The sequence below is a fragment of the Lampris incognitus genome, chromosome 13 (genome assembly GCF_029633865.1).
Source record: "Lampris incognitus isolate fLamInc1 chromosome 13, fLamInc1.hap2, whole genome shotgun sequence".
NCBI lineage: Eukaryota > Metazoa > Chordata > Actinopteri > Lampriformes > Lampridae > Lampris > Lampris incognitus.
The window spans coordinates 8,878,302-8,896,818 of NC_079223.1; the positions used below are offsets into that span (position 1 = coordinate 8,878,302).

The window sequence follows — 18,517 nt, forward strand, 5'->3', positions numbered from 1 at the left end:
GACTGAGATTGAGGAAAATGCATGTCCAAAATTTCACAAAGCCAGACCAATGCCATATGCAATCCGTCCCTTAGTAGAAGCAGAGCTAGAAAATCTGGAGCAGACTGGGGTTCTGTCAAAGGTGGACTGGAGTGAATGGGCCATGCCTATTGAAGAAATCATCCAGCGCAAAACCAGGAAAACCAAGCAAGGTGCGCCTATGTGGAGACTTTAAAGTAACTGTTAACCCAGAAATTAAAATAATCTAGTCCACCAAATGTGAATTCTCCCTCTGACATTGGTTAAAATGACTGCTAATCATCCCCTTCAATACAGAGACCCAACACATTCCAGAGAAAAATGTAATCCAATGAAAATCTCAAATTTAAAATGTAGCTGCACACGCCAATTTGACTCTTTAAATGACAGACACCCTTTGAAACCCTGTTAATTCAATTCAGTTTATTGTCATTAAAAACGATGTGCAGGCACATGTATAAAAATGAAATGAGGGCTGTGGCTTCGCCAAACAGTGCGAGAGGCATAGACAAACATAGTATGAGATATATACAGATGAAAACTAAAAGATAAAGATAAAAAGTAAAAAAAAAAAGAGCCCAAGTATAAACATATTTACAGACATTCAGTGGGTAGCCAGGTTCAGGTAGGTAACAGTTTGGGGAAAGAAGCTGTTTTTGGGCCTGGTTATGCGTGGGCTCCGAGGCTCCTGTAGCGCCTCCCAGAGCACAGGGGGGAGAACAGTTCATGGTTGGGGTGGGTGGGATCTCTGCTGATGCTGAGACCCCTTCGAAGGCAGCATTTGTGATAAATGTCTTTTATGGCTGGGAGCTGGGTACCGGTGATATGCTGGACCGCCTTGACGACCTGCTGCAGAGCTTTCTGGTCTACTGATGTGCACTTGCTGTACCACACTGAGATGCAGCTGGTCAGGATGCTGTCACAACTCATGCTGGAAGTTGCTGGTGAATTTTTGATTTTGATATACTTTCAATGATCCCTGTAGCAGTAGGTATGAATTTCCTGACCAGCTGTGGGACTATGTAATGTCACCACTGGGTAAGTGGTCTGGCTGTAGGTCTCCACTGTTTACTCTATATTCACTCTGTAACAGTGTGTACGCGAACCAAGAGAACTACAACCATGTCTAAAGAGCACGTGAAACTCACGATACATTAACTGTGTACTCAATAGGAAAAAGAAAACATGTCCAGAGTCATGAATCTGTGCTTTAGATCTAAATAGTCTTACATGAGATTGGATGAGCACAACTAATACAGCCCAAGTACTGGTTTTTTGTAATACCCTCGGAGTCTATTTACTGCCAATGCCACCTTATCTGTTCATTTTGGTAGTTCTGCAGGAGTCCTCCACTTTAAATGACTCCAAACATGGCTTGTTTTCCATTCTAATGTGTTACACTTTCAGTGTCAAATAGTGTGAAGTTGTATTGTATACACTATAAGTTAATTAATACACTAAGTTAATTAATGACCTCAAGTCATTGGGTTTTGTGTGCTCAAATGTTTTTATTGTGGTGTTCACATTTTTTCCCTCTTGCAAAGATTAAAATAATTAATAGAAAAATAAATTCACACATTCTAATTTACAGACGACAAGGGTAAGCTGTATCACTCATTCTCTGGGTTTAGTGGTTGAATCAAAGGCTCTCTTATGTCCAACAAATCAATGAGCTCCTGGGAAGAGAGGAAATAAACACAATTGTTGACAACAATGAACATGACTGCTGCAAATTTTTGTAAAGTTTCCTGTTTTGTAATTGACCACAAGATATCTGTGGCAGCTTATGTTTACGTTTGCTCAGTCCTCAAAGGACCCACTATAACTTGCTTAGGTTATATCACGTTATGCCGTAAAATGGACTAGGGCTGAGCTGGCCAGGCTGCTTAAAACTTCATGGCACTAATGGCAGAGCTGTTTTGAAATATTTTGGTGCAAGTTCAAGTCATATCTCATGTCATGTCAGAGGTAATTCAGGTCAAGTCAAGACGCAAGTCCTTAAGGTCTCTGAATGCTGACCATGTCCATTACAATGACTCAGGACCATTCTTGTTTCTGGACATTCTCCTTCCAAAGCGGTTTTGTTTTTATTTTATTAGCGTTTCATTTCCCCATACCTATCTAGAACTGAATAAATCTCAACAACAATAGCAAGATGCACGTTACTAGACAGGTCAAGTAGGTCTTTCTGCAGCCTCACAGGCTTTCTAGTGCGAGGCGCCCACTCACTGCACTGAGAAACTATAAGATTCATATGAAGGAGGTGTCCAGGTGGCGTAGCAGTCGATTCCGTTGCCTACCAACACGGGGATCGCCGGATCGAATCCCCATGTTACCTCCGGCTTGGTCAGGCGTCTCTACAGACAACAATTGACCGTGTCTGTGGGTGGGAAGCCGGATGTGGATGTGTCCTGGTCGCTGCACTAGCGCCTCCTCTGGTCGGTAGGGGCGCCTGTTCGGTGGGAGGGGGAACTGGGGGGGAATAGCGTGATCTTCCCACGCACTATGTCCCCCTGGCGAAACTCATCACTGTCAGGTGAAAAGAAGCGGCTCCACATGTATCGGAAGAGGCATGTGGTAGTCTGCAGCCCTCCTCGGATCCACAGAGGTGGTGAAGCAGCGACCGGGACGGCTTGGAAGAGTGGGGTAATTGGCCAGATACAATTGGGGCGAAAAAGGGGGAAACCCCCCCCCCCAAAAAAAAAGATTCATATGAGGAATGCTGTAGTGAATGCTCCTCCACCTGGGAACGCTCCAGTCAGCAGACAGTCTGACAAGATTTCCATCGCCAACTTTTATCATAAAATTGGTACTTAAGAAGAAGGGTCAAATTGTAACGATATTTCAAAGTAAAAGCGCTAGCTACGCTGTGCCACCGAACAACAGAAAATCTTGCCAAGGGACACTATAGAGCACCAAATAGTGTCATCATTAGGGTGCAGCCTCACATTTGAATATGGAGATAATGAATCATAGATTATACTATCTTTGTATTAAATTGTGTTTTACTCGTTTCGGGTGAAGGTGTGTGTGTGTGTGTGTGTGTGTGTCTCCCCCTCCCACACACACACACACACACACACACACACCAAAGAGCATAAAGTCGGTCCAACATGAACTCAACAACAGGTTGTTAATTCAAACAGAACACAATTTCCACTGCTGTGCTTAACCTTCAAATGTAACTAGGCTAGAGGAAAAAAGCTAATGTGTGATATTTTAGTTACATACAGAGTATTATTGTCAGTGTTGTGCATGAACGCGCTAAAAGAGCGATACCACATATTTTGATGTCATATACAACACTGTTAATCCCAGATGACAAGGTCAGATGGTAACGTGCTGTTAACATAGTAAATGTAGTAATAATACCAAAATCCTATTAGTGACACATGTTATTTATGCACTGGTGGCAGTGGTTGCAGGCTGGGGATGGATGGGCAGGAGGAGGCTCTTAAATTCTAAATACTGAACGTGAATGTGAACTAGTTCATTTTAATCTCCGTAACGTGAGTTTCTCCATCTTTCTCCCCCTCCCACGCACACACCAAAGAGCATAACGTCGGTCCGACACGAACTCGACAACACAGAACACAATTTCCACTGCCGTGCTTAACCTTCAAATGTAACTAGGCTAGAGGAAAAAAGCCAATGTGTGATATTTTAGTTACACACCGAGTGTTATTGTCAGTGTGGTGCATGAACGTGTCAGACGGCCCTTTCACGTGGAACTACATTCTCTCCACCGCAGAACGTGCGTCTGATTCTGCTGATCTGTGGTGTAATAACGTGCGCCGCAAAAGCGCACTTATGCGAAAGAATACGGACATTCTGCGGCTGACAGAAAGTAGTTCCACATGAAAGGGCTGTCTGACGGCAAGATAAAGCGGTGAAAATATTCAAAACATAGCGTACACTTAAACTGAGTTTTTTTTTTTTTACGTGAGCCTTTTCTTAAGTGGCTGAAATGCGTTTTGTCCGTGTCCGCGGCTGCAGCAATACATTCCTCAACTTCTGTGCCAGCTACTCTGCTGGATCTCCAAACTGGGAGCGCACAGAGTCCTATCTACTGCAGGTGATACACCGACTATCGATAAGTACCTCATACAACCCCCCTCAAAAAACCCGAACTATCCCTTTAAAGATAAGAGAAGGGGAAAAGGAGCTAATGTACATTTTTTCCATTCATTTCAGTCAAAGCCTGCTAGGAGCACTTCAACCAATTTATGTGGAGTTATTTTATTATTATAATAATTCAGTTTGATCAAAGTTTACTGCCTGCTGTCCATGCGGTTTAATTCATTCCGTTTTTATGTTTTGGAAGTTATTTATTTTTACTTAAAAAAGAATTCCACTCAGATTGTTAATCAGTGCCTTGAACATCATGCACTTTATTTATTTATGTTTTTTTTTTATTTTCTGTTTTACACAAAATTCAATTAAGTACATGTTCATTTAAAGGCAGCCTTGTGTTGGAGTTTGTGTTGGTGTAAATTTTGGCACAATTTTTTTTTTACATTTATGGTAACTGAATATCGGCCCCAAATATTGGCTATCGGCCTCCATAACTTACTTAATAACTTAATAATCAGCATCCGCCCTGAAAAAACCATATCGGTCAACCCCTAGCCTACAGACTAGCCCTGTGTTGCTACGACACATGGCTGACAAAGGAAGGTGTTTGCAGTAAGCACAAGTTATTTAGGGACAAACTACGGGCATGACCGTGAGCAAAATGCATGCAGCAGAATATCTTAGAGTAACAGGATTGATCTGAGACCAGCTTGCTATGGAGAAGCTAGTATTTTAAATGAGATCTTGATGACATTAAAGACTTAGGGCCTTGTTCTCTGGTTCCTAGCTTTGGGGAAAGATTTGCTCATGTTTATTAATATTGATTAGACTATCTTAGCCAATCAGAAAAACACTTCTGAAATAGAGTTCTAAAATATGAAGGTCTTGATCAGATTTTGTGCCTTTAGCGCCTTACCCTCCAACTCTTGGGGCTGATAGCGATGATACACTGTTTACTGCTTCCCGTTGCTGCACTTTCCGCCGCCCCCTCCACCACAGGAGCTAGAACACATTCCCAAAACATGCATAATAAATAACCCTGGCAATATAATTCATATAAACCTGTGGTCTTTTTCATTAAAAGATATCATTCCTTAATGTATCCTTTATGTCAAGTAAAAGTAGGCCCTCTCACCTATACAGGGTAACTCGTCATCATCCAAGTACATCATTGCCAAACCATCCTGCAAATCAAACATAAACTGAGACTTAATAATCCAAATTTTCCTTCTGAAAACCAAAGGGCTCTCTATGATATAATAACACATTAAGTTCAGGATAGAGGACATACCTGACTAAATGAGTTAGAGTGAAAGAGGGGTGTGCTTTATATGCATATAATTTAGGTCTCTTCAAACTCAAATTTAAGTGGAAGAAATATCGCCACATACTACGCTTGTAATTCTCTGCATTATTGCAAAGGGCTTTCATCAATGGTCAATAGGCTGAAGCATCATTGTGTCACCTCGTTTGGCAAAAGATAGTAACATTTATTTTAGTGAGAATCTTTGAGATATCCATTTTAAAGTAACAAAGGCTCCAATAGATAGAAAATCATTGTTAAGTGAAGACAGAGTGAAAGGAAAGGTGTCTTTACCGTTAGAATTGTGAAATAGTCACTGCATATCTAACATTTCTCTATTGGACTGAATTGCAAGGCTGCATTTCAGCTGTTGGATTTTTATTATGGGCCACCAGAATAACCCAAGAGGAACCCAGCATTTCCTTGATTATGTAAATCAGTGTTAGCTGTTAAAATTAACGTGTCCATTGAAGAACAGGTTACTCACCCTTATCAGGAAAGATGTGTGGAAAATGTTCTCGACTGTCCGAGAAAATGAGTTGGGGTCAATGACAAACTCATAATAGGATATTGGTGAACTTGCTGTGAGAGACAGAGAGATTAGTGACTAATAATGAAAAATCTGTCTTGAAATAATGCCTTAATACAGGGCTTAAACTCACAGTCTTCTTCAAAGTAACCTCTCAAGTATCCTAGTATCCTCTCCACTTCCTTCTCAGTAGCCTCTTGCTGGGATTCTTCCATTTTCTTCAGCTGAAAGATAAAAATCCACATGGTGCATTATAATATGCTCTGCGCAGGGTGGCCGTGACACAACTTATACGAGTTCTGAATTTTGTGTGGAATGGGGCTGTTTACGTTTCATAGCCTGGAAACGGGATACATCATGTTTGAAAGTTGATTTAGACTATGATTCCCAGTAATAAACAAACTAATAGGAAAAATTAAAGCAAAATTAATGTTTTGTTTTTTTCTTCTGTAACAAGATTAACCAAAATGAATTGACTGATATGATGTTGTAGAGCTATATTATTTTGCAGAGCTTTATTATTTATTAATTTTCAAATGAGCTCAAGCACTAAGTTATTGCCACAGAACAAATTTCGTCAGATTCCCACCATGCTAGATCTGCCCCAGTCAACTCTACGTCTGTTTTTTGCGAAGTGGAAAAGCCTTGGAGCAACAATGTAGAACACACAAGACCACAGAACAGGACCGCCGAGTGCTGAAGCCCGTAAAAATCATCTGTCCTCAGTTACGACACTCAATCCCAAGTTCAAAACTGCCCCTGGAAGCAACGTCAGCCCAAAAACTGTTCATCTGGTGCTTCATGAAATGGGTTTCCATCACCAAGCAGTCACACACACAAGCCTACGATCACAATGTGTAATGCCAAGCATCTTACTGGAGTGGTGTAAATCACACCGCCATTGGACTCTGGAGCAGTGGAAATGCGTTCACTGGAGTGATGAATCCTGCTACACTATCAGGCAGTCTGATGGACCAATCCGGGTTTGGCGGATGCCATGAGAACGCTACCTGCCCAAATGCATAGTGCCAACTGTAAAGTTTGGTGGAGGAAGAATAATGGTCTGGGGCTGTTTTTCATGGTTTGGGCCAAGCCCCTTAGTTCCAGTGAAGGGAAATCTTAATGCTACAGCACACAATGAAAATCTAGAGAACCGTGTGCTCCCAACTTTGTGGCAACAGTTTGGGGAAGGCCCTTTCCTGTTTCAGCATGACATTACCTCTGTTCACAAAGCGAGGTCCATAGAGACGTTGTTTGCAGAGTTTGGTGTGGAACAACTTGACTGGACTGCACACAGCCCAGACCTCAACCCCATCCAACACCTTTGGGATGACTTGGAACGCCGACTGTGAACCAGGCTTTCTCCCCAACATTAGTTGGGGAGTGTCCAATGACATTCTTATGCATGCTGATAAATGCGAATCCTCTATTCTTATTCTCCTAGATTTGACTGCTGCCTTTGATACCACTGATCATGCCATCTTACTTGATAGGTTGGAGAACTGGGTTGGTTCATTTGGTTTCGCTCTTATCTGACAGATATTTTAATGTTTGTAGTAACAATGTTGTATCCTCGTCAGCTCCCCTACTGTGTTGGGTCCCTCAGGGGTCTGTCCTTGAGCCAATCCTCTCCTCTTTATATGTGCTTCCTCTGGGTCATTTGTTTACTCACTTTCAAGACATGTCATACCACTGTTATGCCGATGATACTTGGATCTATTTCTCTGCCAAACCCAATAACCTGAATCAACTGTCCTCCCTCCATTATTGCTTAGCTGCCACCAAAGACTGGATGTCCCATAATTTCCTCCATCTAAACCCCGACAAAACTGAAGTTCTCTTAATTGGTCCTGAGAACTTTGCCACTGCAGCTGATCAGTTTATTGGTCCACTTCATTCAAACACCAAACCTACCACTAAGAATCTTGGTATCATCTTTGACCAGAATATGTCTTTCGATCACCATGTTACTACGCCTATCCAATCCTGTTTTCTTCAGCTATGAAATATTTCAAAAATCAGAAATATTTTACATTTTAAGGATATCAAAAAATTAATTCACTTTCATTTTCTCCCATCTAGATTACTGTAACTCCCTCTACTCTGGCCTCAACCAAGCTACTTTAAATCGTCTACAGTTGGTTCAGAATGCAGCTGCTAGACTACCAACTAGAACTAGCCGTAGGTCCCATATTACCCCTATTCTTGCATCCCTCCATTGGCTTCCTGTAAAATTCAGAATAATCTACAAGATCTTATTGATTACATTTAAAGCACTGCATGATCTTGCCCCCAGTTATATTTCTGATCTTCTCATTCCTCATTCCACTTCGCCACCACTCCAATCCTCAAACCTCAGTCTTTTATCCATTCCTCACTCCAACTGCAAAAGGTGACCGCGCCTTTGCAGTTTTAGCCCCAAGCCTCTGGAATAATCTTCCCCAATCCATTAGATCCGCTGAATCTTTGGACTGTTTTAAGCGGCTTCTAAAAACCCATCCTTTCAGACAAGCCTTTTTATAGATTCCCATCCCTGACTTCTGTTTAGTTTCGTTTTTAGCTTGGTCTGTTTACTCCCTATGCCATATTTTTATATTCATTCAATTTATTTTATGCATTTATTAGTATTTTGTGCATTGAGTGTAAAGCACTTTGTCACTGTATGTTTTTGAAAGTACTATATAAATAAAATTTTGCTTGCTTGCTTGCAGTTCCTGACCTCAGTAATGCTTTTGTGGCTGAATGGGAGTGAATCCCTGCAGATCCGTTCCAAAACCTAGTGGATAGCCTTCCCAGAAGAGTGGAGGCTGTTATAGCAGCAAAAGGGGGACCAACTCCATATTAATACTCCCGGTTTATGAATGAGATGCTCAACAAGCACCTATGGGTGTGATGTTTGGATGTCTACATACTTTTGGTCATGTAATGTATCTTGTAGAAGCACCAATAGTCATCCCCAAAATTTCGTGACATTATCAATAGAGGTACTTAAGTCAAAAATATCATACTATTTGAGTTTGGTCATATCACCCAGCTCTACTGTATTGTAACGTGCATGGATAAGAAGACACGCTGGCCGCTGGCTGGTGGGTCTGACCCTTTAGTCTAGTGGTTAGCGATGTCTCCTGCGGTGCGGGCGATACGGGTTCGCTTCCCAGCCGCGGCAGTTCCTGTATATACCAAGACCTTGTTTGTATAAGATAATCTATTTAAAAATAGGTGTAATCAGCTGCACCCACAAAACTTTTTTTTAACTGCCAAACAAACAAAGAACAAGAAAAATAGAGCCTACACGCTTAAAAGCTCCCGTAGAAATTAATTCTTTTTGTCAATGTTTCAACCACACAGGTCTTTGTCAAGACTGAGTTAATCAAACTGAATTGAAATGTCACTGAAATAAAAAGAATGAAAGTCTACAGGAGCATTTGAGAAAGTGTGCGGACTCTAAAAGAGATAACGTACCTGTGTGGGCATGATTCTTTTGGCCTCCATGCTGGGTGCTTTCTTTTGCCGCTCTACTCGCTGCTTCGGAGGAGGGGGCTCTGCATGAAATGAACCCATCCTAAGGAAAAGAAATGCAGTAATGAAAGAGTGAATGAGACATAGTATATTTCCAAAAAAAAAAAATTTGTTGTGCATAACCAGGCAGTAAGAAGACAGGATGTTTTTGTGATCTACAACTGGACAGTAATAAGCCAAGGAAGACACAAACTTTGAGAACAGAACAGAATAATATAAGATTGTTTTACATTGGCCCACACAACTGAGTTCATTTAAACACCGCAATCAGTCCTTGGTGGATACTTGTCACAGTTGTTGATTTCTTTTTTTTAAACCTGTGTTTTCGGCGGGCTTGGCATACAACACAGGGAATTTGTATGCCAATGTGTGCTAGACTGAGTTAATCTGCAAGTGGAGTTCAGGTTCTCCACCTGCAAAGGCACTCTTTATTAATTATCAAGAACCACTTATAATAACGCCATCCTTTGGAAGATCTGTGGGATGACAAGCGCACAGGGTTTTTGATATACGTTTATAGCCGCCACTGGTCCAACTCGTCAGCATGTTTGATCAGCTTAATAACCAATCAGCATCGCTTCTCCAAGAGGGGACAATCACTACGAGTGAAACAAGGAAACTTAGAAACGAAAAATGACATCTGATAAGACAGAAACATAGAAACAGACACTGACATGTGTTGGACAAAACATAATTAAATCGACCTTATCGACATCAGTTTAGATAGCAGTTATAGTGATAAAGGAAAAGACAGAAAAAGAAACAAAAGGGAAAAAAGGGGGCGAAAGGACTAAAAAGAAGGATGTAATCCAGAAAGTATGTGAGGCAGACGCTAGCAGTGTATATATATGTGCATGTGACGTGTCAACCAATGTGTACGTTATGTGTCTACCTGTGAGTGCATGGACTTAATCCCAATAAATTGTGGTGTCTGAGATCTGCAACTTATTGTAGTGCCTCCAAGCAGCAGAGAGGCTCTGCAGCCACCCATGGGCCCCGCATTTGTGCAGACACTCCACAATCAAGAGCCCAAAGTTATGCAACCCCAGAGGAACCCCGAGCCTGCAGAACAACAGACCCGCATGCCCCCAAGGAGCACAAACCAGTCCCTAAAAGCACAAGCTGGGCACTCCTGAGGCGGACCCCCAAAACCAACCCCCAGGCATAGGCCCAAGGTGCACCTGCAGGCATGGCACCTGAGCTGCAGACGCCAAGCACAGGCCACCAGCTCGGAGCCGGGCCCCGCAACCAACAGACCAACACACCAAACCACTCATATCCCGACCCGGACCTGGCAGTGAGTGTTGTTTGCAGTATGATTTTTGTAAATGTGTGGGTGTGTGTGTGTGTGTGTGTTCGCGCGCTAAGCTAGTGTGATTGGAACTAAAATTTCAGGACGTTGTTGAGGTGCAACCAGGGGTAGGAATGTCCCGCGCTAGATCTCAACCATCTGCCTCGCCTCCACCCACAAGACTTGCTGCGTCTGTGCACCAGAACTGGGAGAGAAGGGCGAGGCACAGCAAGACCAACGCAGGAGTATAGATGGCTGGAGAGTGGTCAAGCACACCCTCCCGGGACTGGCCCATGGCTTATCCCCGGTACCGGATGGCAACACACTCCCAGCGACCAGCCAGGGGCACTTGGCATCCTGCCAAGCACCTCCAGCATGGCGGGCTGTCTTGTATCTCCAGCAGGCCCCCAAACAGCACCTTGCTGCCATGCACGCAGACCACAGATATGGCCAGAGTCCCCCCATCCACCATCTGGCCCCCCCCAGCAAGGAGCACCGCATGCGCTGAGAGCAGCGAGGAGACCACACCCAAGCAGCCCCAGACGATGACGACGATATTGCTAATTTTTGCGCGTGCGCACACACACGCACGCACACACAGATGGTTGTGAGACCAGCTATGTTGTATGGTTTGGAGACAGTGGCATTGACCAAAAGACAGGAGGTGGAGCTGGAGGTGGCAGAGTTGAAGATGCTAAGATTTTAGTTGGGGGGATGAAGAAGGACAGGATTAGGAACGAGTATATTAGAGGGACAGCTCAGGTTGGACGGTTTGGAGACAAAGCAAGAGAGGCAAGATTGAGATGGTTTGAACATGTGCAGAGAAGAGATGCTGAGTATACTGGGAGAAGGATGCTGAATATGGAGCTGCCAGGCAAGAGGAAAAGAGGAAGGCCAAAGAGGAAGTTTATGGATGTGGTGAGGGAGGACATGCAGGTGACTGGTGTGACAGAAGAAGATGAGGAGGACAGGAAGAGATGGAAATGGATGATCCGCTTTGGCAACCCCTAATGGGAGCAGCCAAAAGTAGTAGTAGTATTAATAGTAGTAGTAGTACTTCTGGATATGTGTTTTTGCTCTGTCACGTTACAATCCAATCACCAAGGATTTGTACTTCAGCCAGATGTCACATATAAGGTGATAAGCTACTCACATGTAGTGGAAGGTGGGGGCTGTTCTGAAACAGCTCTGTGTTCTTTTGGCCAACCTATGCCAGGCATCTTTGCAAAGGTAGCCATCATTTCCAAATCCATTTTCCTGGTCTTCCTCTTCATTTTCCAGTCGGTTTAGACCCATGAAGGACAGCTGTCAGATACACAAACCATTTCAAGATGACCATTAACTGGCGTGGCATATGTAAGAGTACTTGTCTGATATTTGTGTTTAAAAAAAAAAGTAAACAATTCACTGTAATAATTATGGTTTATCAACTGGCATTATAATTTGATCCCTGTGTGGAAATTCCTTCTCTGCATTTGCCTTGGTCAAAGGCACTGGCAGGAGTATCTGAATGTGGGAGGAAACGCTCCCAAACCCCACACAGGGAGGACCCGAACTCAAAACTCGGATCCTCTTTCTTGCAAGATTGCTGTGCACACCGTCACACCACCGTGCTGCAATATCTGACCTCAGACTCACAAGATGCTCAGCAAAGACAGAAGGGTCAAAAGCAATGCCCTCAGCACACAGTTGGTTGGCCTTCTCTCTACCCACGTCTGTGGCCACAACAAGGAGCTGGGCATCCAGAGCTGCCTCTCGGGGCTGTCGTACTGCCAAGGAGCACATTGTCAGGAGAAGTACAACTGCATGACATGCATACTTTTAATGAAACCCTTTTACATGATCACAGTTGTATCTTACAGTACGACTTTATCTCCCAGCACTTAAAAAAAAATTGCATAAAATTGAGCTGCTCATGACATAGTTTTACCGTTTACATTTTTTGTTTCGCTTCAGGGTTCCCTGCTCATTGTAAGAAATCATTTTCTTCACGGGTCATTATTTTATTCATTGCATCCTGTGGAAGCCTCAGCAGTTTCCAGGTGGACTGTGTAACGTTTGGCTGGTCACTGAACACACCGCCCAGACTTCCCAGTACAGCTGTGAGATCTAAGCAGCTATGCCATCTTTAGTGGGTAACGTAATTTTACAGTCTAACTTGACAACCTTCCATGACTTCAACAACATTTCCAGGACATCTAGTGAATTTTAATATTTTTCCAGGTGTTTTCCCATGACTAGTCTTGAGTGTCCAGGCTCTCTAGAGCTGGGAGCCCTGATTATAAAACAATTTGTGAGCATTTGTCTCTTTTTCTTTTAGTGTTGTGAGCATTGGTCTTGTAAGCATTGGTCTTGTGAGCATTGGTCATGGAACCCCTTATCCGCATGTCTAGGGACGTGGGCGGCCTGCTTGCATCAGGGCTCTCAGCTCTAGAGAGCCTGGACACTCAAGACTAGTCATGGGAAAACACCTGGAAAAATATTAAAATTCACTAGATGTCCTGGAAATGTTGCTGAAGTCATGGAAAGTTGTCAAGTTAGACTGTAAAATTGGTTCCATGACAAATGCTCACAAGACCAATGTTCACAACACTAAAAGAAAAGAGACAAATGCTCACAAATTGTTTTATAATCTATACTTACAGCGAAAAATGACAGTATACAGATATACAAATATGAAATATGTTTACATATCGATTTAATTATTAAAATATGTACAAATACTTTCAAAACCCAATGCACTAGTAAAATATGTACATGAAATCGATTTCCTTTCTTGTAAAACAATTTGTGAGCATTGGTCTCTTTTTCTATTAGTATTGTGAGCATTTGTCTCTTTTTCGATTAGTATTGTGAGCATTAGTATTGTGAGCATTTGTCTCTTTCTATTAGTATTGTGAGCATTTGTCTCTTTTTCTATTAGTATTGTGAGCATTTGTCTCTTTTTCTATTAGTATTGTGAGCATTTGTCTCTTTTTCTATTAGTATTGTGAGCATTGGTCTCTTTTTCTATTAGTATTGTGAGCATTAGTATTGTGAGCATTTGTCTCTTTTTCTATTAGTATTGTGAGCATTAGTATTGTGAGCATTTGCCTCTTTTTCTATTAGTATTGTGAGCATTAGTATTGTGAGCATTTGTCTCTTTTTCTATTAGTATTGTGAGCATTTGTCTCTTTTTCTATTAGTATTGTGAGCATTTGTCTCTTTTTCTATTAGTATTGTGAGCATTAGTATTGTGAGCATTGGTCTCTTTTTCTATTAGTATTGTGAGCATTTGTCTCTTTTTCTATTAGTATTGTGAGCATTTGTCTCTTTCTGTTAGTATTGTGAGCATTGGTCTCTTTTTCTATTAGTATTGTGAGCATTTGTCTCTTTTTCTATTAGTATTGTGAGCATTAGTATTGCGAGCATTTGTCTCTTTTTCTATTAGTATTGTGAGCATTAGTATTGTGAGCATTTGTCTCTTTCTATTAGTATTGTGAGCATTTGTCTCTTTTTCTATTAGTATTGTGAGCATTGGTCTCTTTTTCTATTAGTATTGTGAGCATTTGTCTCTTTCTATTAGTATTGTGAGCATTGGTCTCTTTTTCTATTAGTATTGTGAGCATTAGTATTGTGAGGATTGGTATTGTGAGCATTGGTATTGTGAGCATTAGTATTGTGAGCATTTGTCTCTTTTTCTATTAGTATTGTGAGCATTGGTCTCTTTTTCTATTAGTATTGTGAGCATTGGTATTGTGAGCATTGGTATTGTGAGCATTAGTATTGTGAGCATTGGTATTGTGAGCATTGGTATTGTGAGCATGGGGATTGTGAGCATTTGTCTCTTTTTCTATTAGTATTGTGAGCATTGGTCTCTTTTTCTATTAGTATTGTGAGCATTGGTATTGTGAGCATTGGTATTGTGAGCATTAGTATTGTGAGCATTAGTATTGTGAGCATTGGTTTTGTGAGCATTGGTATTGTGAGCATTAGTATTGTGAGCATTGGTCTCTTTTTCTATTAGTATTGTGAGCATTGGTATTGTGAGCATTAGTATTGTGAGCAGTAGTATTGTGAGCATTGGTATTGTGAGCATTAGTATTGTGAGCATTGGTATTGTGAGCTTTTGTCTCTTTTTCTATTAGTATTGTGAGCATTGGTATTGTGAGCATTGGTATTGTGAGCATTGGTATTGTGAGCATTAGTATTGTGAGCATTGGTATTGTGAGCATTGGTATTGTGAGCATTGGTATTGTGAGCATTGGTATTGTGAGCATTAGTATTGTGAGCATTGGTATTGTGAGCATTGGTATTGTGAACATTGGTATTGTGAGCATTGGTCTCTTTTTCTATTAGTATTGTGAACATTGGTATTGTGAGCATTAGTATTGTGAGCATTGGTATTGTGAGCATTAGTATTGTGAGCATTGGTATTGTGAGCATTAGTCTCTTTTTCTATTAGTATTGTGAACATTGGTATTGTGAGCATTAGTATTGTGAGCATTGGTATTGTGAGCATTGGTATTGTGAGCATTAGTCTCTTTTTCTATTAGTATTGTGAACATTGGTATTGTGAGCATTAGTATTGTGAGCATTGGTATTGTGAGCATTAGTATTGTGAGCATTGGTATTGTGAGCATTGGTATTGTGAGCATTAGTCTCTTTTTCTATTAGTATTGTGAACATTGGTATTGTGAGCATTAGTATTGTGAGCATTGGTATTGTGAGCATTAGTATTGTGAGCATTGGTATTGTGAGCATTGGTATTGTGAGCATTAGTCTCTTTTTCTATTAGTATTGTGAACATTGGTATTGTGAGCATTAGTATTGTGAGCATTGGTATTGTGAGCATTAGTATTGTGAGCATTGGTATTGTGAGCATTGGTATTGTGAGCATTGGTATTGTGAGCATTAGTCTCTTTTTCTATTAGTATTGTGAGCATTGGTATTGTGAGCATTAGTATTGTGAGCATTGGTATTGTGAGCATTGGTATTGTGAGCATTGGTATTGTGAGCATTAGTCTCTTTTTCTATTAGTATTGTGAGCATTGGTATTGTGAGCATTGGTATTGTGAGCATTAGTCTCTTTTTCTATTAGTATTGTGAACATTGGTATTGTGAGCATTAGTATTGTGAGCATTGGTATTGTGAGCATTAGTATTGTGAGCATTGGTATTGTGAGCATTAGTCTCTTTTTCTATTAGTATTGTGAGCATTGGTATTGTGAGCATTGGTATTGTGAGCATTAGTATTGTGAGCATTGGTATTGTGAGCACTGGTCTGCACACCGGATGAGGACTACCCACGTACTGACGCGGCGCAGCTTAGCGCCAGCGTTTCACGTACCATCTTTAAAAAGCTTGTTGGCCTCGTCTAAAACCTTGGAGAGCGAGTCGTTGGTGGGGTTCAGCATATCCTCCCGGTTCTCTGGGGAGCAGAAAGAAGAAGAAGCATCCTGAGAGCCGCAAGAGGAGAGCCGCGCGTATCGCCGCGGAGCTAACACCTGTACCCGCCCCTTCGTCCCTACTCACGCTTCACGGAGCTGATCAGGTTCCGGTACTTGCTCCTGATCTCCCGCCGGAGGGCCGGGTCGTCGTCCTCCTCCGTCGCGTTACTCAAAATACCACCCAGGTCTCTCCCGTTCACCCCGTCCCGTCTCCCCCCCCCGGTGGCGGCGGCGGCGGCGCCGGCGCTCTGCGGGGAGGCCTCCTCATCTCCGCCGTCTCGACCTCGCCTCATTTTTCCACGACGCGTCGGGGAGTCGGACGAGTAGCCGCGGCGCACGGAAACGAGTCGGTACCGCAGCGTTAACGGGTTCGTTCAGCAGACGCTCCGGTCCATCCGAGAGTCGACGCGACCCCGGCGGGTTCGGGCGGCAAAGGCCACAGGTCGGGCGGGCGGACGAACTGAACGAAGAAGGCGCCGGCTTCCTGGCGGGTCGCGCCATAAAATGAGCGCCCGCCAAAAACTCGTCGGCGTCCGCGGGAGCGCGCGTAAAGCGGCGGCGCTAAGGGAGCGTTACGGCAGGAATCCCCGCGACGCGTCGCAGTTTAAGGGCCTTCCGGATCCAAGGGCTACGGGGGAGTCCCCCCCCCCCCCCAGTCAGCTGGGGCCCCCTCACACATTAGAGGAAACCGAATCACCAAACCGGGCAAAAACTCACGCTTGGAACACAGAAACGGAATTACAACACAAATTAGAAGTGTAACCGGTTATTTTCTTGCCCGGTGCGGGATTCGTACGAGGTCTACTGCACCACAAGGCGACGTCACTAACCGCTCGGCTAAAAGGTCAGACCCGTTAGCTAGGGGCTAACGTGTCTTATTAGGAGTTTACAGAAGGTTATCGGGCCCTAAAAATAGAATACAAGCTGGCCGACTATCTCTCCACTGCCAGAGACGGGGAGCAGAGACACGTCCTTCCAGGCTCACTGACCGCAGTCTAGCCGCTGAACAGGACAGACACACAAAAACCTGGGCTACCAAAAGAGCGACGAATCTGTGGCCACTGTACGGCGGATGAGGTCGAGACTGAGATGCACTTCCTGCTAAATTGGGAGAAATTCCAGAACATAAGAGGGAGAAGAAACCTGCTTTGGCAACATTAATTGATGCAGTCATGCCAATAAAGCATTGTAAACTACTAATAATACACGTTAGCCCCTAGCTAACGGGTCTGACCCTTTAGCCGAGCGGTTAGTGATGTCGCCTTGTGGTGCAGTACACTCCGTATCGAATCCCGCACCGGGCAAGAAAATAACCGGTTACAGCATTATTGAATTGAATTGAATTGAATGGACTTCCTGTAGGTGGCGATAGAGGTGAAGCAGTGTGTGCGCACATGAACGTGGTGATTAATGCTCCGCGTGTTGTTCAGTAAACAGTGAGTTTACTCTGGCGGATCCTATCACGCGTTTCGATAGGATATCACAAGCGCCGAGGTGGCGGGAGGGATGCCACGTGTGGTTCAGTACCCTGCAGCGGTGCGCCGCTCCTGTTCCACCGGCACAAACCGTTTCCTGACGGCAGGTGTCTGGTGAAGGTTCGTAGGCGCCTCTGGGCGCACGCGCTTCCGATGACCTCACGGTCTCACCATTCCGCTTCTGACACCAATGTAGCGAATTCGGGGGGGCAGTCCGGGACCGCCACAGCCGGGACGCGAACCCGTGGCTCCCACACCGCAAGCGACAACGTTAACCGCTCGATTAAAGGGTCAGACCCGTCGGCCAACGTGTCTACTTATCCATGCACGTTACACTACCCCCCTCTTTCGGGAAGCGCGTCCCCGCGCTTAAGCATATCAGCTCCTTCACGCCTCCGGGCGCACACGCTTCCGATGACCTCACGGTCTCACCATCCCACTTCTGACACCAATGTAGCGAATTCGGGTGGGAGCCACGGGTTCGCGTCCCGGATGCGGCGTCCTGAGCTACCCCCCCCCCCCGAATTCGCTACCATATTATTGCCTATGATCATGTGAACGTCATGCCTGATTACGCAGCACACACTTGTGTGGCCACAGTTGTGATTATTCGGTTACAAGACACGTTGAGGTTTCAGAAGGACACGTCTTTACCGTTACCACGGACATGAGGTTGTGTGTATTCGCGTCGTTGTGACCCAGATGTTGACGTGTAAACTGGGCCGTGCGGCTTTAACAGAGTACGCGCGCTCCCGCGGGACGCCATCAGTTTTTGGTCGCCGATCCCTTTTTGGCGAAACACCAGTCAGGAAAACGATCCGACCAACGTAATGTCGCTCAAAACTAACGATCGTTTAGTCCATTCTTATTTACAGTTTGG

The 18,517-nt window shown here is 43.6% G+C and overlaps 1 protein-coding gene across 1 annotated transcript; it reads right to left on the reverse strand.

Moving 5' to 3' along the window:
- Positions 1-435: 435 nt before the first annotated feature.
- LOC130122891 (non-structural maintenance of chromosomes element 4 homolog A-like) lies at positions 436-16,671 on the reverse strand. Its single transcript, XM_056291944.1, has 10 exons — positions 16,248-16,671; positions 16,063-16,143; positions 12,373-12,503; positions 11,888-12,039; positions 9,387-9,486; positions 6,058-6,148; positions 5,883-5,977; positions 5,228-5,276; positions 5,009-5,094; positions 436-1,694 (listed from the first exon to the last, which is right to left on the reverse strand). The coding sequence occupies exons 1-10, from the start codon at positions 16,453-16,455 to the stop codon at positions 1,629-1,631; spliced, it is 1,059 nt and encodes a 352-aa protein (XP_056147919.1). The 5' UTR covers positions 16,456-16,671; the 3' UTR covers positions 436-1,628.
- Positions 16,672-18,517: the final 1,846 nt, after the last annotated feature.